This window comes from Panulirus ornatus, chromosome 52, assembly GCF_036320965.1.
Source record: "Panulirus ornatus isolate Po-2019 chromosome 52, ASM3632096v1, whole genome shotgun sequence".
In the NCBI taxonomy this organism is placed as follows: Eukaryota; Metazoa; Arthropoda; class Malacostraca; order Decapoda; family Palinuridae; genus Panulirus; species Panulirus ornatus.
The window spans coordinates 8,906,779-8,927,818 of record NC_092275.1 but is presented as its reverse complement, the minus strand read 5'-3'; the positions used below and the strand labels follow the sequence as shown (position 1 = coordinate 8,927,818).

Below are 21,040 nucleotides of genomic sequence, written 5' to 3'. Positions count from 1 at the left end.
TTTTGTCTTTCAATAATCAAATAGAGAAATACTGTTCTCATGATATAGGAATTTTCCATATTTCTCAACGAAAAGATTAGTCTCTTTTGTAGTTAATCAAGCGATCAAACTGCACAGTATATAACGAGGAACGAGTCATCTAGCTGGGTGTAAAGTGAATCGCGAGTGAAATATACGAAGGAAAGATGAATACAATCATTCAAGTGAAAAAGAAAATAAAAAGTGCGTTATGAATAGATTGGTAAATAAGAAGAGATATGAAAAAACTATTACTGGAGAAAATGTGAATGGTAAGTCCAGAAATTATATATGTGCATTACTAGAAAATGGAATTTGTTTACTAAGAATTTTTTTTTCTGAGTAAGAGAAGAAATTAAGTTTAAGTCGTATAAACACTAGATGACATCCATGGCAACAGTTGTGTGAGAACCCTACCTACAGTTCCACTGTGGACAACACTCTCCCTCAGTGTAGACTGGTTGGCAGGTCTGATCCATTAGAGTGGTGGATTCACACTCCTGCACCTCCTCCTGGACACCGTCCTCTGTACAGGTGAAGGTGGTACAGGGGTCCGTCTGCCAGGTAGAATTAAGGGCGTGGCTTCCGCCATTCGTATCCAGACACTCAGGAAGTTCGGTCGTGGTAGGAACGCTGTCAAATGGAAATGAATATTGAAATGAAATCTATTCCTTTTAGCCTGATCTTCTTTGCTTACGTGTGATAAATCAGTTAAGTATTGTAGTCGTTGAGATTCAGCCAAAGACACAGTGGCTAAAACTGTACCAAGTGCTGCTTCAGCTTCATAAGGGGAACTCGTGCAGACGGATGGTTGTTGCAATGACTGAACTGACATACTTTGGCTTCGTATTTATCATCTGATATCTAAGAAAAGACAATTGGTTTTACAATGGCCCTTAGCAGTGCCCAATCCTTCAATTTCCTGTTTACTTTATTCAAGGAACCATGACTCATAAGAAAAGTATCATTTATAAGACTGAAACAGAATAGTATAATCATTTTCAAACAAATAATTATTTCTTCAATAATATTCATCCGTGACCTCATTGTAAAGTTTTAAGAGTAAAAACATTCTTGAGTAATTGAGGAAAAAAGATCACTAAAATAGCCTAATCGATTTCACTACAGATTGACTTCCCACTTGGGTGTTAGGAACAATGTCAGACCAGAAAGTAAATATAAAGATATGAATATACAATCATTCATCTGTAAGTGGTATGAGCAGCAGTGAGCAAAATCTGAAGTATATATAAAAGATTAAGGAAATGTAATTTGGATAAGTTACTTGAACATAATCGTTCACCAAATTCATCCTATTTGCATCCTCGCATTATCTAAACGCATTTCGCTGTTTACGAATTGAACATATGATTTGTTGTCTGATCTGGTTGACGACAACTAGAGCAACGGATGAAGAATAATGGTGAGATCAGAAGCTGACACACAACATCAACAAATTTCCCTCAATCTTATGTAGTGACCCTTCAGCTGAATTCCTTGGAGGTGGTCTATAATATATCGTACGTGATACCATCGACAGTCGTGAACAGTTGGTTCAGGAAAAAAGAAAAATATATATTAAGTCACTAAACACAACTCCTTCATGATATATGGTAACCTCCACTCTGGTACCCATGTATTCATTGTAAGTTGTATGATGGATCATAGATAAATAATAAACCACCTTATCAATTTATGATAACTAGATGGTCTTGAAAATCTAGGTTAATAATGAAATTCATGACAGATTTAGTTACAGGAAGGAAATAACATTATCGAAAACTTAGAAAGATTATAATCAATATGTTTCTTGCCCTGGTGGAACTGCAATCGGTGGTGGTGCTATTGTTAACAATGTTTGTAAAGAGAAACATTCTAACCTCTTGTCTTTCAATAATCAAATAGAGAACCACTGTTCTCATGATATAGGAATTTTCCATATTTCTCAATGAAAATATTAGTCTCTTTTGCAATTTAATTAAACGATCAAACTGCACAGTAAATAACGAGGAACGAGTCATCTAGCTGGATGTAAAGTGAATCGCGAGTGAAATATACGAAGGAAAGATGAATACAATCATTCAAGTGACAAAGAAAATAAAATTGCGTTATGAATAGATTGGTAAATAAGAAGAGATATGAAAAAACTATTACTGGAGAAAATGTGAATAGTAAGTCCAGAAATTATATCTGTGCATTACTAGAAAAAGGAATTCGTTTACTAGGAATTTGTGTTTCTGAGTAAGAGAAGAATTAAGTTTAAGTCGTGTAGACACTAGATGACATCCATGGCAACAGTTGTCTGAAAACCCTACCTACAGTTCCACTGTGGACAACACTCTCCCTCAGTGTAGACTGGTTGGCAGGTCTGATCCATTAGAGTGGTGGATTCACACTCCTGCACCTCCTCCTGGACACCGTCCTCTGTACAGGTGAAGGTGGTGCAGGGGTCCGTCTGCCAGGTGGAATTCAGGGCGTGGCTTCCGCCAATCGTATCCAGACACTCAGGAAGTTCGGTCGTGGTAGGAACGCTGTCAAAAGGAAATGAATATTGAAATGAAATCTATTCCTTTTAACCTGATCTTCTTTGCTTACCTGTGTTAAATCAGTTAAGTGTTGTAGTCGTTGAGATTTAGCCAACGACACAGTGGCTAAAACTGTACCAAGTGCTGCTTGAGCTTTATGAAGGGAACTCCTCCAGACAGATGGGTGTTGCAATGACTGAACTGATATACTTTGGCTTCTCATTTACCATCTGATATCTAAGAAAAGACAATTGGTTGTACAATGGCCCATATCAGTGCCCAATCCTTCAATTTCCTGTTTACTTTATTCAAGGAACCGTGACTCATAAGAAAAGTATCATTTATAAGACTGAGATAAAATAGTATAATCGTTTTCAAACAATTATTTCTTCAGTAATATTCATCCGTGACCTCTTTGTAAAGATTTAAGAGTAAAAACATTCTTGAGTAATTGAGGAGAAAAGATAGATCACTATAATAGCCTAATCAATTTTACTATAGTTTGACTTCCCACTTGGGTGAATTGGAACAAGGTCAGACCCAGAAAATAAAGATATGAATATACAATCATTCATCTGTAAGTGGTATGAGCTGCAGTGAACAAAATCTGAAGTAGACATAAAAAATTAAGGAAATGTAATTTGGATTAGCTAGCTGAACATAAACGTTTATCAATTCATCCTATTTGTATCGTCGAATTATCTAAACGTGCTTCACTGTTTACGAATTAAACATATCGTTTGTTGCCTGATCTGTTTGCCGTCAACTGGAGCAACGGATGAAGAATAATGGTGAGATCAGAAGCTGACACACAACATCAAGACATTTCCCTCAATCTTATGTAGTGACCCTTCAGGTGAATTCCGTGGAGGTGCTCTATAATATATCTAACATGATAACATCGACAGTCGTGAACAGTTGGCTGAGGAAAAAAAGAAAGATATATATTTAGTCACTAAACACAAGTCCTTCATGATATATAGAACCCTCCACTCTGGAACTCGTTTTTATTAGAAGTTGTATGATGGATCATAGATGAATAATAAAACACCTTATCAATCTATGATAACTAGATGGTCTTGAAAATCTAGGTTAGTAATGAAATTCATGACAGAGATTTAGTTCTAGGAAGGAAATAGCATTATCGAAAACTTAGAACGATTAAAATCAATATCTTTCTTGCCCTGGTGGAGCTGCAGTCGGTGATTTTGCTATTTTTAACAATGTTTGCAAAGAGAAATATTCTAACCTTTTGTCTTTCAATAATCAAATAGAGAAATACTGTTCTCATGATATAGGAATTTTCCATATTTCTCAACGAAAAGATTAGTCTCTTTTGTAGTTAATCAAGCGATCAAACTGCACAGTAAATAACGAGGAACGAGTCATCTAGCTGGGTGTAAAGTGAATCGCGAGTGAAATATACGAAGGAAAGATGAATACAATCATTCAAGTGAAAAAGAAAATAGGAAGTGCGTTATGAATAGATTGGTAAATAAGAACATATATGAAAAAACTATTACTGGAGAAAATGTGAATGGTAAGTCCAGAAATTATATCTGTGCATTATTAGAAAATGGAATTTGTTTACTAAGAATTTGTGTTTCTGAGTAAGAGAAGAAATTAAGTTTGAGTCGTATAAACACTAGATGACATCCATGGCAACAGTTGTCTGAGAACCCTACCTACAGTTCCACTGTGGACAACACTCTCCCTCAGTGTAGACTGGTTGGCAGGTCTGATCCATTAGAGTGGTGGATTCACACTCCTGCACCTCCTCCTGGACACCGTCCTCGGTACAGGTGAAGGTGGTGCAGGGGTCTGTCTGCCAGGTGGAATTCAGGGCGTGGCTTCCGCCATTCGTATCCAGACACTCAGGAAGTTCGGTCGTGGTAGGAACGCTGTCAAATGGAAATGAATATTGAAATAAATCTATTCCTTTTAACCTGATCTTCTTTGCTTACGTGTGATAAATCAGTTAAGGATTGTAGTCGTTGAGATTTAGCCAACGACACAGTGGCTAAAACTGTACCAAGTGCTGCTTCAGCTTTATGAAAGGAACTCGTCCAGACAGATAGGTGTTGCATAGATTGAACTGATATACTTTGGCTTCTCATTTATCTTCTGATATTCAAGAAAAGGCAATTAGTTGTACAATGGCCCTTAGCAGTGCCCAATCCTTTAATTTCCTGTTTACTTTATTCAAGGAACCGTGGCTCATAAGAAAAGTATCATTTATAAGACTGAAACAGAATAGTATAATCATTTTCAAACAAATAATTATTTCTTCAGTAATATTCCTCCGTGACCTCATTGTAAAGTTTTAAGAGTAAAAACATTCTTGAGTAATTGAGGAGAAAGGATAGATCACTAAAAAAGCCTAATCGATTTCACTACAGATTGACTTCCCACTTCGGTGTTTGGAACAATGTCAGACCAGAAAATAAATATAAAGATATGGATATACAATCATTCATCTGTAAGTGGTATGAGCAGCAGTGAGCAAAATCTGAAGTAGATATAAAAGGTTAAGGAAATGTAATTTGGATAAGTTAGCTGAATATAATCGTTTATCAAATTCATCCTATTTGTATCGTCGCATTATCTAAACGTGTTTCGCTGTTTACGAATTAAACATATCATTTGTTGTCTGATCTGTTTGCCGTCAACTGGATCAACGGATGAAGAATAATAGTGAGATCAGAAGCTGACACACAATATCAAGACATTTCCCTCAATCTTATGTAGTGACCCTTCAGCTGAATTCCGTGGAGGTGCTCTATAATATATCTAACATGATAACATCGACAGTCGTGAACAGTTGGCTTAGGGAAAAAGAAAGATATATATATATATTAAGTCACTAAACACAAGTCCTTCATGATATATAGAACCCTCCACTCTGGTACCCATGTATTCTATTGGAAGTTGTATGATGGATCATAGATAAGTAATCAAACAAGTTGTCAATTTATGATAACTAGATGATCTTGAAAATCTAGGTTAATAATGAAATTAATGACAGAGATTTAGTTGCAGGAAGGAAATAGCATTATCGAAAACTTAGAAAGATTATAATCAATATCTTTCTTGCCCTGGTGGAGCTGCAGTCGGTGGTGGTGCTATTATTAACAATGTTTGTAAAGAGAAATATTCTAACCTTTTGTCTTTAAATAATCAAATAGAGAACCACTGTTCTCATGATATAGGAATTTTCCATATTTCTCAACGAAAAGATTAGTCTCTTTTGTAGTTAATTAAACGATTAAACTGCACAGTAAATAACGAGGAACGAGTCATCTAGCTGGATGTATAGTGAATCGCGAGTGAAATATACGAAGGAAAGATGAATACATTCATCAAGTGAAAAATAAAATAAAATTGCGTTATGAATAGATTGGTAAATAAGAAGATATATGAAAAAACTATTACTGGAGAAAATGTGAATGATAAGTCCAGAATATAGATCTGTGCATTACTAGAAAAAGGAATTCGTTCACTAGGAATTTGTGTTTCTGAGAAAGACAAGAGATTAAGTTTAAGTCGTGTAAACACTTGATAACATCCATGGCAACAGTTGTCTGTAAACCCTACCTACAGTTCCACTGTGGACAACACTCTCCCTCAGTGTAGACTGGTTGGCAGGTCTGATCCATTAGAGTGGTGGATTCACACTCCTGCACCTCCTCCTGGACACCGTCCTCGGTACAGGTGAAGGTGGTGCAGGGGTCCGTCTGCCAGGTGGAATTCAGGGCGTGGCTTCCGCCATTCGTATCCAGACACTCAGGAAGTTCGGTCGTGGTGGGAACGCTGTCAAATGGAAATGAATATTGAAATGAAATCTATTCCTTTTAACCTGATCTTCTTTGTTTACGTATGATAAATCAGTTAAGTATTGTAGTCGTTGAAATTTAGCCAACGACACAGTGGCTAAAACTGCACCAAGTGCTGCTTCAGCTATATGAAGGGAACTCGTCCAGACAGATAGGTGGTGCAGTGAATGAACTGATATACTTTGGCTTCTGATTTATCATCTGATATGTAAGAGAAGACAATTAGTTTTACAATGGCCCTTAGCAGTGCCCAAACCTTCGATTTCCCGTTTACCTTATTCAAGGAACCGTGACTCATAAGAAAAGTATTATTTATAAGACAAACAGAATAGTATAATCATTTTCAAACAAATAATTATTTCTTCAGTAATATTCATCTGTGACTTCATTGTAAAGTTTTAAGAGTAAAAACATTCTTGAGTAATTGAGGAGAAAATATAGATCACTAAAATAGCCTAATCGATTTCACTATAGATTGACTTCCCACTTCGGTGTTTGGAACAAAGTCAGACCAGAAAGTAAATATAAAGATATGAATATACAATCATTCATCTGTAAGTGGTATGATATACAGAACCTTCCACTCTGGTACCTATATATTTATTGGAAGTTGTATGATGGATCATAGATAAATAATAAAACACCATATTAATCTATGATAACTAGATGGTTTTGAAAATCTAGGTTGATAATGAAATCCATGGCAGAGATTTAGCTGCAGGAAGGAAATAGCATTATCGAAAACTTAGAAAGATTATAATCAGTATCTGTGCATTACTAGAAAATGGAATTTGTTTATTAAGAATTTGTGTTTCTGAGTAAGAGAAGAAATTAAGTTTAAGTCGTGTAAACACTAGATGACATCCATGGGAACAGTTGTCTGAGAACCTTACCTACAGTTCCACTGTGGACAACACTCTCCCTCAGTGTAGACTGGTTGGCAGGTCTGATCCATTAGAGTGGTGGATTCACACTCCTGCACCTCCTCCAGGACACCGTCCTTCGTACAGGTGAAGGTGGTGCAGGGGTCCGTCTGCCAGGTGGAATCTAGGGCGTGGCTTCCACCATGCATATCCAGACACTCTATCTCAGGAAGTTCTGTCGTGGTAGCAAAGCTTTCAAAGGAAAATGAATATTGAAATAAAACCTTTTTTCTTTTAACCTGATCATCTGTGTTTACACAAATAGATCAGTTAGGTATTGTAGTCGTTGACATTTAGCAAATAACACAATGGCTAAAACTGTATCTGGTGCAGCTTCTGCTTCTTGAAGGGAACTCGTCCAGACAGATGGGTGGTGCAATGACTGAACTGATGTACTTTAGCTGCTCATTCAATATCGGATACTTAAGAAAAGATGATTGGTTGTGGAATGGTCTTTAGCCATCCAGTTATACGTTTCATTCTTCCCTTGTATTCCTTTGTATTCTTCATTATTTACTATGCTGTTTGATCTAATGCTAAAAGATACCTTGAAAATTTATTAAGCTCAGCCACCTTTTTTTTTTTTTTTTTTTTTTTTTTTTTTTTAATTTTCCAAAAGAAGGAACAGAGAAGAGGGCCAGGTGAGGATATTCCCTCAAAGGCCCAGTCCTCTGTTCTTAACGCTACCTCGCTATCGCGGGAAATAGCGAATAGTATGAAAAAAAAAAAAAAAAAATATATATATATATATATATATATATATATATATATATATATATATATATATATATCTTTTACCTTCTTTTAAACTATTGGCCATTTCCCGCGTTAGCGAGGTAGCGTTAAGAACAGAGGACTGGGCCTTTTTTGGAATATCCTCACCTGGCCCCCTCTGTTCCTTCTTTTTGAAAAAAAAAAAAAAAAAGTTATACGGTGTGAATAGATTATAGATATAGGGATTTTCTAACTAAAACCATGTATTTGTTAATGAATTTTAAAAGACTTTAAAGATAAGTTGGGAAAAGTTGGAAGATGACGTCCATGGCCACACGAAACCTACCCACAGTCCCAGCGTTCACAACACTCGTCCTCGGAAGAGATCAGTTGGCAGCTCTGGTTCATGGTAGTAGTACCAGACACACACTCCTGCACCTCCTTCACGACACCGTCCTTGGTACAAGTGAAGGTGGTGCAGGGGTCCGTCTGCCAGGTGGAATTCAAGGCGTGACTTCTACCATTCGTATCCAGACACTTGTCAGCTATTGGTTTTCGTGTCGGCCGGAGACCCTTACGCTGTGGACGTTCGGTCGTGGTAGTGACACTGTCAAAGAGGAAAAAATGTAAATTTCCTCCTTTTCTACGTGTTCCTCCCTGGAACGTATCTCACGCACTCTCTAATGAGGCTTCACGCCCTAACTGGTGGTCCGTGGACCCTACTAGTTTGGGAAGCACCCCATTATTTAAAGGGTAATCACAACAGATGTTTTGCAAAGGAACTAACGGTGGTTTGCAGTGGTTGGGGCAGCACTGGCCAGGGAGGGTGTGTGGATAACACGGCCAGGGTGGCGGTGGAGGACATTGCTCGTGTACACAGATGATCCCAGGGCCGGAATGGCACGTGCACAAGATACAGCGGTCCTCTGGATCCCGCCAGACCTCTTTGTGCTCGCGAAGTTCTCCTCCTGAGTCCAGACAGCGACTGGAAACCAGTAAGTTTTGGTATGATAACAAGTGGAAGAATTTTCAGTGACTCTATTTGATATTGAAAAAATCTCAATGGTAGCTATGAAAGATAAAGTATCGATTCTACTTGAATAAACTTTATCATTAGAAATGGATCATATTTATATAAACTGATTATGCAGAGGAAGTCATCTAGATGAGGCATTATCATTCAATACATCGTTAGTGTGTTAATATCATTGATAACGTATCTGCACATTATTTCGAAACTTGTATTGCTAAGTAGCGAAGAAATAAGATGAAGATTTACCAATATGATTTATGTACAAATAGGATGATAAGCAGAGACAAAAGTATGAAATATAGTATACAAAGAGACATCTTTGATATAACATCCTGTATGGTATGAGAAACACTCGTAAATATACGTCTCAGGACACAAGACAGACACAAATTCTAAGTTACTAAAAAGAAAAACTCTTTCAAGCTTACCAGAACCATTCACACTGATACTCATATATACATTGGAAATTGCAGAATGACTCGCATATAAATGGTAATACACCACTTAGCTTATGATAACTGGACAGTCGTGAAAATTTAGTTATGTTTCATAAGTTTGTGTATGGAGCAGTGGGAGGGAAATGAAATGATCAGAACCTTGGACAGATAAGTTTTGACCTTACCCTTGGCGGGACAAATTACCTTTTGGCCTTTAAACAAGTGCAAACTGAGAATCACTGTTCTCCCATTAAAGTGATTCACAAAATCCCTCAGTTAGACTGTTAATATATTCTTGCAGTAAATGAAACTGCACAATAAAATAACAGAGAATGAACCATGTGACTTGATGTCAAGGGGAATCATGCTAGTAATAAAGAAAAAAGAAATTTATGTAGAGCATTGAAGCGAAATACAAAAAGAAAAAGTTAATTAAGAGAGGTAAGAAGTGAAACATAAAACAGTAAGAAACTATAAATGAGGAAGAAACAATGATGATCAGAAAATCGATTGATGATAAAAGAGAATCGTCTGCTAAGATCTTATGTGTACGAAGAAAACATTGAATTTGGGAAAAAGAACTATAGATAACATCCATGGCCACAAGTCTGTGAGAAACCGACCTACAGTCCCACTGTGGACAACATTCTCCCTCAGGGTGGAGCAGTTGGCAGCTCGGGTTCATTGGAGAGGTGGATTTGCACTCCTGCACCTCCTCCACGATACCCTCCTCGGTACAGGTGAAGTTGGTGCAGGGGTTCGTTTGCCAGGTGGAATTCAGGACGTGGCTTCCACCATTCGTATCCAGACACTCAGTAACCGGTGGTTCTGTTGTTGTGAGGTCTTCAAGCTCAGGAAGTTCGGTCGTGGTAGGAACGCTGTCAAATGGAAATGAATATTGAATTGAAATCTATTTCTTTTAACCTGATGTTCTGTGTTCACGTATGATAAATCAGTTAAGTATTGTAGTCGTTGAGATTTAGCCAACGACACAATGGCTAAAACTGTACCAAGTACTGCTTGAGCTTTATGAAGGGAACTCGTAGAGACAGATGGGTGGAGCACTGACTGAACTGACGTACTTTAGCTTCTCATTTATCATCAGATAATTACGAAAAGATGTTTCGTTGTGTAACTCCCCCTAGCAGTGCCCAATCAACATTAATGATAATGAAGTAGAATACGATCTTTGTTTTCAATCGGATCATTATTTCTTCTGTCACTGTCATCAATAACCTCATTGTAAAATTTCAGAAATCATGATAATCTTCAGTAGATGCCGAGGAAATATCGATCAAGAAAATAAACTAATTATTTTCATTACAGACTGAATGAAATCAAAGTACCTATCTTCAGATCGATAATGGACATACGAATATATGAATACACAATGTTTTTTCTATAAGTTGTTTGAGCAGGAGTGAGCAAAAGATGAAATGAATAAAAAGAATTAGAAAGTTAGATAAGTTAGACATGTTGGCTGAACTTAATCGTTTATCTAAGACATCTTTTGTGTATCGTCTAATTATGTGTGTGTTTTGGTGTCCTGAAATCAAACATGATATCAGTTATTGCCTGATCTGTCAGCCGACAACTGGAACATCAGATAAATGTAATATCTGAGATCGGAAGCTGACACACAGCATCAAGATATTTCCCTCACTCTTGCGTAGTGACCCTTCAGCCGAATTCCTTGGAAATGTTCCATTATATATCGCATATGATGGCATCTCCAGTCGTGAAAAGTTGTCTTAGAAAAAAAAAGATATATATATATATATATATATATATATATATATATATATATATATATATATATATATATATATATATATATATATAATCAAAGTACCAAAAAAAACTTTTTCAAGTTTACCAGAAACATCTACAGGGGTACCATGTAAGTGCTGGAAGTTTTTAGATGGAGCACATACAAATAAGACACTATGTAGGTTAGGTTAGCTGAATGGTTATGAAAATTTAGTTTTCTTATGGTTTTCCATATAGAGCTGTGGGAGGAAAATAACACCTATAGAACCTTGGACAGATAATCAGTTTCTTCCTTACCCTGATGGTACAGTGGTCAGCGGTGTTGTTGTAGTTGGTATTTTTCTGTAAACGGAGAAACAAATTAACTTTTTGTCTTTGAATAAGCACAAATCAGACACCACTATATTCCTGGTAATGTAACTCACAAAATCCTTCAATCAAATTGTTGATGTATTCTTTGTACTTGATCAGACTTCACTGTAGGTCACGAAAAATGAATCATATAACATGAAGGGGAATTATAAAGGAAGTAAGCGTAAAGGAAAGTAAACTAAAACATTGAAAAGAAACAAAAGAAAAAAGAATCATAGGAATAGAATTGGAAAGTGAAGCACCAAACAATGAGAGAAAATTTGAATGAGAGGTAAACTTTGATGGTAATACAATGAATAGTGTCGATCGATCGAGTGATAAAGGGATTCGTTAACCAAAGTCTTGTGTGTGTGAGTAAGAAAAGACGTTCAAGATAAGTTGGAGAAACGATGCATAGCATCCACGACCACAAGTATCTGAAAACCTACACACACTCCCACAGTGGACAACACTCGTCATCGAGAAAGATCAATTGACAGATCTGACCCACTGTAGAGGGAATTTTGCATTCCTTCAGATCCTTCACGATACCCTCCTCGGTACAGGTGAAGTTGGTGCAGGGGTCCGTCTGCCAAGTGGAATTCAGGGCGTGGCTTCCACCATTCGTATCCAGACACTCAGTAACCGGTGGTTCTGTTGTCGTGAGGTCTTCCCGCTCAGGAAGTTCGGTCGTGGTAGGAACGCTGTCAAATGGAAATGAATATTGAAATGAAATCTATTTCTTTTACCTGATCTGTGTTTATGTATGATAAATCCGTTAAGTATTATAGTCGGTGAGATTTAATAAACAAAACAGTGGCTAAAACTATATCTAGTTCTGCTTCAGCTTTATGAAGGGAACTCGTCCAAACAGATGGGTGGAGCACTGACTGAACTGATGTACTTTAGCTTCTCATTTATCATCAGATAATTACGAAAAGATGTTTCGTTGTGTAACTCCCCCTAGCAGTGCCCAATCAACATTAATGATAGTGAAGTAGACTACGATCTTTGTTTTCAATCGGATCATTATTTTTTCGGTCACTGTCATCAATAACCTCATTGTAAAATTTCAGAAATAATGATAATCTTCAGTAAATGCGGAGGAAATATCGATCAAGAAAATAAACTAATTATTTTCATTACAGACTGAATGAAATCAAAGTACCTTTCTTCAGATCAACAATAGATATACGAATATATGAATACACAATGATTTTTCTATAAGTGGTTTGAGCAGGAGTGAGCAAAAGATGAAATAAATCAAAAGAATTAGAAAGTTAGATAAGTTAGACATGTTGGCTGAACTTAATCGTTTATCTAAGACATCTTTTGTGTATCGTCGAATTATCTGTGTGTTTTGGTGTCCTGAAATCAAACATGATATCAGTTATTGCCTGATCTGTCAGCCGACAACTGGAACATCAGATAAATGTATTATCTGAGATCGGAAGCCGACACACAGCATCAAGATATTTCCCTCACTCTTGCGTAGTGACCCTTCAGCCGAATTCCTTGGAAATGTTCTATTATATATCGCATATGATGGCATCACCAGTCGTGAAAAGTTGTCTTAGAAAAAAAAAGATATACATATATATATATATATATATATATATATATATATATATATATATATATATATATATATATATATATATATATAATCAAGTTTACCAGAAACATCTACACGGGTACCATGTATGTACTGGAAGTTGTTAGATGAATCACATACAAGTAAGACACTATGTAGGTTAGGTTAGCTGAATGGTTATGAAAATTTAATTTTTTTATCGTTTTCTATATAGAGCTGCGGGAGGAAAATAACACCTATAGAACCTTGGACAGATAATCAGTTTCTTCCTTACCCTGATGGTACAGTGGTCAGCGTTGTTGTTGTAGTTGGTATTTTTCTGTAAACGGAGAAACAAATTAACTTTTTGTCTTTGAGTAAGCACAAACCAGAAACCACTATATCCCTGGTAATGTAACTCACAAAATCCCTGAATCAAATTGTTAATATATTCTTTGTAGTTGATCAGACTTCGCTGTAGGTAACGAAAAATGAATCATATAACATGAAGGGGAATTATAAAGGAAGTAAACAAAAAGGAAAAAACTAAAACATTGAAAAGAAACAAAAGAAAAAAGAATTGTAGGAAGAGAATTGGAAAGTGAAGCACCAAACAATGAGAGAAAATTTGAATGAGAGCTAAACTTTGATGATAATACAATGAAGTGTCGATCAAGTGATAGATAAAGGGACTCGTTAACTAAAGTCTTGTGTGTGAATAAGAAAAGACGTTCAAGATAAGTTGGAGAAACGATGCATAGCATCCATGGCCACAAGTATCTGAAAACCTACACACACTCCCACAGTGGACAACACTCGTCATCGAGAAAGATCAATTGACAGATCTGACCCACTGTAGAGGGAATTTTGCATTCCTTCAGATCCTTCACGATACCCTCCTCGGTACAGGTGAAGGTGGTGCAGGGGTCCGTCTGCCAGGTGGAATTCAGGACGTGGCTTCCACCATACGTATCCAGACACTCAGTAACCGGTGGTTCTGTTGTCGTGAGGTCTTCCCGCTCAGGAAGTTCGGTCGTGGTAGGAACGCTGTCAAATGGAAATGAATATTGAAATGAAATCTATTTCTTTTACCTAATCTTCTGTGTTTATGTATGATAAATCCGTTAAGTATTATAGTCGGTGAGATTTAATAAACAAAAAAGTGGCTAAAACTATATCTAGTTCTGCTTCAGCTTTATGAAGGGAACTCGTCCAAACAGATGGGTGGAGCACTGACTGAACTGATGTACTTTAGCTTCTCATTTATCATCAGATAATTACGAAAAGATGTTTCGTTGTGTAACTCCCCCTAGCAGTGCCCAATCAACATTAATGATAGTGAAGTAGACTACGATCTTTGTTTTCAATCGGATCATTATTTTTTCGGTCACTGTCATCAATAACCTCATTGTAAAATTTCAGAAATAATGATAATCTTCAGTAAATGCGGAGGAAATATCGATCAAGAAAATAAACCAATTATTTTCATTACAGACTGAATGAAATCAAAGTACCTTTCTTCAGATCAACAATAGATATACGAATATATGAATACACAATGATTTTTCTATAAGTGGTTTGAGCAGGAGTGAGCAAAAGATGAAATAAATCAAAAGAATTAGAAAGTTAGATAAGTTAGACATGTTGGCTGAACTTAATCGTTTATCTAAGACATCTTTTGTGTATCGTCGAATTATCTGTGTGTTTTGTGTCCTGAAATCAAACATGATATCAGTTATTGCCTGGCCTGTCAGCCGACAACTGGAACATCAGATAAATGTATTATACGAGATCGGAAGCCGACACACAGCATCAAGATATTTCCCTCACTCTTGCGTAGTGACCCTTCAGCCGAATTCCTTGGAAATGTTCTATTATATATCGCATATGATGGCATCACCAGTCGTGAAAAGTTGTCTTAGAAAAAAAAAGATATACATATACATATATATATATATATATATATATATATATATATATATATATATATATATATATATATAATCAAGTTTACCAGAAACATCTACACGGGTACCATGTATGTACTGGAAGTTGTTAGATGAATCACATACAAGTAAGACACTATGTAGGTTAGGTTAGCTGAATGGTTATGAAAATTTAATTTTTTTATCGTTTTCTATATAGAGCTGCGGGAGGAAAATAACACCTATTGAACCTTGGACAGATAATCAGTTTCTTCCTTACCCTGATGGTACAGTGGTCAGCGTTGTTGTTGTAGTTGGTATTTTTCTGTAAACGGAGAAACAAATTAACTTTTTGTCTTTGAGTAAGCACAAACCAGAAACCACTATATCCCTGGTAATGTAACTCACAAAATCCCTGAATCAAATTGTTAATATATTCTTTGTAGTTGATCAGACTTCACTGTAGGTAACGAAAAATGAATCATATAACATGAAGGGGAATTATAAAGGAAGTAAACAAAAAGGAAAAAACTAAAACATTGAAAAGAAACAAAAGAAAAAAGAATTGTAGGAAGAGAATTGGAAAGTGAAGCACCAAACAATGAGAGAAAATTTGAATGAGAGGTAAACTTTGATGGTAATACAATGAATAGTGTCGATGAAGTGATAGATAAAGGGACTCGTTAACTAAAGTCTTGTGTGTGAATAAGAAAAGACGTTCAAGATAAGTTGGAGAAACGATGCATAGCATCCATGGCCACAAGTATCTGAAAACCTACACACACTCCCACAGTGGACAACACTCGTCATCGAGAAAGATCAATTGACAGATCTGACCCACTGTAGAGGGAATTTTGCATTCCTTCAGATCCTTCACGATACCCTCCTCGGTACAGGTGAAGTTGGTGCAGGGGTCCGTCTGCCAAGTGGAATTCAGGGCGTGGCTTCCACCATTCGTATCCAGACACTCAGTAGACGGTGGTTCTGTTGTCGTGAGGTCTTCGCGCTCAGGAAGTTCGGTCGTGGTAGGAACGCTGTCAAATGGAAATGAATATTGAAATGAAATCTATTTCTTTTACCTGATCTTCTGTGTTTATGTATGATAAATCCGTTAAATATTATAGTCGGTGAGATTTTATAAACAAAAAAGTGGCTAAAACTATATCTAGTTCTGCTTCAGCTTTATGAAGGGAACTCGTCCAAACAGATGGGTGGAGCACTGACTGAACTGATGTACTTTAGCTTCTCATTTATCATCAGATAATTACGAAAAGATGTTTCGTTGTGTAACTCCCCCTAGCAGTGCCCAATCAACATTAATGATAGTGAAGTAGACTACGATCTTTGTTTTCAATCGGATCATTATTTTTTCGGTCACTGTCATCAATAACCTCATTGTAAAATTTCAGAAATAATGATAATCTTCAGTAAATGCGGAGGAAATATCGATCAAGAAAATAAACTAATTATTTTCATTACAGACTGAATGAAATCAAAGTACCTTTCTTCAGATCAACAATAGATATACGAATATATGAATACACAATGATTTTTCTATAAGTGGTTTGAGCAGGAGTGAGCAAAAGATGAAATAAATCAAAAGAATTAGAAAGTTAGATAAGTTAGACATGTTGGCTGAACTTAATCGTTTATCTAAGACATCTTTTGTGTATCGTCGAATTATCTGTGTGTTTTGGTGTCCTGAAATCAAACATGATATCAGTTATTGCCTGGCCTGTCAGCCGACAACTGGAACATCAGATAAATGTATTATCTGAGATCGGAAGCCGACACACAGCATCAAGATATTTCCCTCACTCTTGCGTAGTGACCCTTCAGCCGAATTCCTTGGAAATGTTCTATTATATATCGCATATGATGGCATCACCAGTCGTGAAAAGTTGTCTTAGAAAAAAAAAGATATACATATTTATATATATATATATATATATATATATATATATATATATATATATATATATATATAATCAAGTTTACCAGAAACATCTACACGGGTACCATGTATGTACTGGAAGTTGTTAGATGAATCACATACAAGTAAGACACTATGTAGGTTAGGTTAGCTGAATGGTTATGAAAATTTAAATTTTTTATCGTTTTCTATATAGAGCTGCGGGAGGAAAATAACACCTATAGAACCTTGGACAGATAATCAGTTTCTTCCTTACCCTGATGGTACAGTGGTCAGCGGTGTTGTTGTAGTTGGTATTTTTCTGTAAACGGAGAAACAAATTAACTTTTTGTCTTTGAGTAAGCACAAACCAGAAACCACTATATCCCTGGTAATGTAACTCACAAAATCCCTGAATCAAATTGTTAATATATTCTTTGTAGTTGATCAGACTTCACTGTAGGTAACGAAAAATGAATCATATAACATGAAGGGGAATTATAAAGGAAGTAAACAAAAAGGAAAAAACTAAAACATTGAAAAGAAACAAAAGAAAAAAGAATTGTAGGAAGAGAATTGGAAAGTGAAGCACCAAACAATGAGAGAAAATTTGAATGAGAGCTAAACTTTGATGATAATACAATGAAGTGTCGATCAAGTGATAGATAAAGGGACTCGTTAACTAAAGTCTTGTGTGTGAATAAGAAAAGACGTTCAAGATAAGTTGGAGAAACGACGCATAGCATCCACGGCCACAAGTATCTGAAAACCTACACACACTCCCACAGTGGACAACACTCGTCATCGAGAAAGATCAATTGACAGATCTGACCCACTGTAGAGGGAATTTTGCATTCCTTCAGATCCTTCACGATACCCTCCTCGGTACAGGTGAAGTTGGTGCAGGGGTCCGTCTGCCAGGTGGAATTCAGGACGTGGCTTCCACCATACGTATCCAGACACTCAGTAACCGGTGGTTCTGTTGTCGTGAGGTCTTCGCGCTCAGGAAGTTCGGTCGTGGTAGGAACGCTGTCAAATGGAAATGAATATTGAAATGAAATCTATTTCCTTTAACCTGATCTTCTTTGCTTACGTATGATAAATCAGTTAAGTATTGCAGTAGTTGAGATTTAGCCAACGACACAGTGGCTAAAACTGTATCTAGTGCAGCTTCAGCTTTATGAAGGGAACTCCTCCAGACAGATGGGTGGTGCAATGACTGAACTGATTTACTTTAGCTGCTCATTCAATATCGGATACTTAAGAAAAGATGATTGGTTGTGCAATGGCCCACTGCAGTACCCAAACCTTGAATTTCTCGTTTGACTTATTCAAGGAACCGTGACACATAAGAAAATTTTAACTTATAATATTGAAGTTGACTATATTCATTGCTTTCAAAAGGTTTATCATTTCTTCGATCACATTCATATACAATATAGTTATAAAGTTTGAAAAGTAAATATTTTTGAGCGAGAAAAAATATCGATCACTAAAATGACCTAATTGATTTTACTAGGGACGGAATGAAATCAAAGTAATGTATTTACTTCATTGGGTTGTTTTGGACAAAGTTAAGAAAAAAGTATATATAAAACTCCTATACACAGTAATCTATCTATGAGTGGTATGAGCCAAAGTAAGCAAAATCCGAAAGATAAAAAAAAGATTAGAAATAAAGAACTAGGGAAAGTTAGAAAAGTTGCCAACTTAATTGCTTATTAAAGACCTCTTATTTATATCGTCGGATTATGTGAACGTGTTTAGCTGTTGTTTCCGAGTAAGACAAGAAATCAAAGATAAGTTTGGTGAACGCCGGATGACATCCATGGCCACAGTTGTCTGATAAACCTACCTACAGTCCCACTGTGGACAACACTCCTCCTCAGAGTAGATCATTTTGCAGCTCAGATTCTTTGGAGCTGTGGATTCGCACTCTTTCACCTCCTTCAGGACACCGTCCTCGGTACAGGTGAAGGTGGTGCAGGGGTCCGTCTGCCAGGTGGAATTTAGGGCGCGGCTTCCACCATGCATATCGAGACATTCTGTTTCAGGAAGTTCCGTCGTGGTAGCAACGCTTTCAAAGGAAAATGAATATTGAAATGATTATTTCTTTTAACTTGATCTTCTATGTTTACACAAATAGATCAGTTAAGTATTGTAGTCGTTGACATTTTGCAAACAACACAGTGGCTAAAACTGTATCTAGCGCTGCTTCAGCTTCTTGAAGGGAACTCGTCCAGATAGATGGGTGGTGCATTGACTGAACTGATGTACTTTAGCTGCTCATTCAATATCGGATACTTAAGAAAAGATGATTGGTTGTACAATAGCCCTTAGCAATACCCAACTTTTGAATTTCTCGTTTAACTTATTCAAGGAACCGTGACACACAAAAAAAGTATTAAGATGACTATAATCATTGTTTTCAAAAGGATTATCATTTCTTCGATCACTTTCATATATAACATAGCTATAACGTTTTAAAGGTAGATATTTTTGTGCGAGGAAAAATAGATATCAATAAAATGACCTGATCAATCTTACTAGGGACTGAATGAAATTTAATTCATTGTGGGATTTTGGACAAAGTCAGATTGAAAAAGTATATATAAGACTCGTATACACAGTAATTTATCTATAAGTGGTGTGAGCTAAAGTAAGCAAAATCCGAAATAGATAAAAAAAAAAGAAATAAGGAACTAGGGAAAGTTAAGTTAGAAAAGTTGGCTGAACTTAATTATTTATTAAAGACCTCTTATTTATATCGTCGAATTCTCTGAACGCGTTTAGCTGTTGTTTCTGAGTAAGACAAGAAATCAAAGTCTGGTGAACGTCGGATGACATCCATGGCCACAGTTGTCTCAAGCTATCATGTGTAATCAACATATACATATATATACATACAGATACACAGACATGCATATATATATATATATATATATATATATATATATATATATTCATACTTGCTTGTCTTCATGCATCCTAGGGATACCCTACCCCATAGGAAACAGCATCACTAATCCCTTCTTCACCAAGGTAGCGCCAGGAAAACAGATAAAAAAGGCCACATTCGTTCACACTCCGTCTTTAGCTGACCTATGTGATGCACTGAAACCATAGCTCCCTATCAACATCCAGGCTCTACAGATCTTTCCATGGTATACTCCAGACACTTCACGTGCCCTGGTTCAGTCCATCTATCACGTCGACCCCCGGTATACCACATCGTTCCAATTCACTCTATTCCTTGCACACCTCTTACCCTCCTGCATGTTCAGGCCCCGATCGCTCAGAATCTTTTTAACTCCATCCTTCCACCTCCAATTTGGTCTCCAACCTCTCCTTGTTCCCTCCACCTTTGACACATATATCCTCTTTGTAACTTTCCTTGCTCATTCTCTCCACGTGTCCAAACCATTTCAGCACAACTTCTTCGGCTTTCAACCACACTCTTTTTACCTCCTCGCATCTCTCTTACCCTTTCATTACTTACTCGATCAAACCACCTCACACCACATATTGTCCTCAAACATTTCATTTCCAACACATCCACCTTTCTCCTTACAAACCTATCCACAGCCTATACCTCTCATCTATATAATGTTGTTGGAAATACTATTCCTTCAAACATACCCATTTTTGCTCTCCGAAATAATGTTCTCTCCTTCCACACATTCTTTATCCCTCCCAAAACCTTCGCCCCCTTCCCCCACCTTGTGACTCACTTCTGCTTCCATGGTTCCACTTGCTTCTAAGTCCACTCCCAGATGTCTAAAACACTTCACTTCTACAAATTTTTCTCCATTCAAACTTGCATCCCAATTTACTTGTCCCTCAACCCAATTGAACCTAATAACCTTACTCTTTTTCACATTTACTCTCAAATTTCTCCTTTCGCACACTTTTCCAAACTCATTCACTAACTTCTGCAGTTTTACCCTCGAATCAGTTACCTCTCTGTCAACCCTATCATATAACTTCTTCAGACCCCATAGATGCTACATACAGATACATCTGTTT

At 36.7% G+C, this 21,040-nt stretch overlaps 1 protein-coding gene across 2 annotated transcripts in view; it reads right to left on the bottom strand.

Moving 5' to 3' along the window:
- The window catches only part of LOC139765045 (kielin/chordin-like protein), a 58,545-nt gene that overhangs the window by 21,850 nt on the left and 15,655 nt on the right, over nt 1-21,040 (bottom strand). For both annotated transcript variants that reach the window (XM_071692127.1, XM_071692128.1), the window contains exons 11-27: nt 18,870-19,091; nt 17,789-18,043; nt 17,292-17,336; nt 15,882-16,136; nt 15,383-15,427; nt 13,970-14,224; nt 13,473-13,517; nt 12,054-12,308; nt 11,551-11,595; nt 10,107-10,361; nt 8,801-8,998; nt 8,360-8,620; nt 7,270-7,491; nt 6,138-6,353; nt 4,229-4,444; nt 2,334-2,549; nt 436-651 (exon numbers count right to left, since the gene is read on the bottom strand). In XM_071692127.1, coding sequence (XP_071548228.1) covers nt 436-651; nt 2,334-2,549; nt 4,229-4,444; nt 6,138-6,353; nt 7,270-7,491; nt 8,360-8,620; nt 8,801-8,998; nt 10,107-10,361; nt 11,551-11,595; nt 12,054-12,308; nt 13,473-13,517; nt 13,970-14,224; nt 15,383-15,427; nt 15,882-16,136; nt 17,292-17,336; nt 17,789-18,043; nt 18,870-19,091 — 3,222 coding nt within the window. The remainder of the gene's footprint in view (nt 1-435; nt 652-2,333; nt 2,550-4,228; nt 4,445-6,137; nt 6,354-7,269; nt 7,492-8,359; nt 8,621-8,800; nt 8,999-10,106; nt 10,362-11,550; nt 11,596-12,053; nt 12,309-13,472; nt 13,518-13,969; nt 14,225-15,382; nt 15,428-15,881; nt 16,137-17,291; nt 17,337-17,788; nt 18,044-18,869; nt 19,092-21,040) is intronic.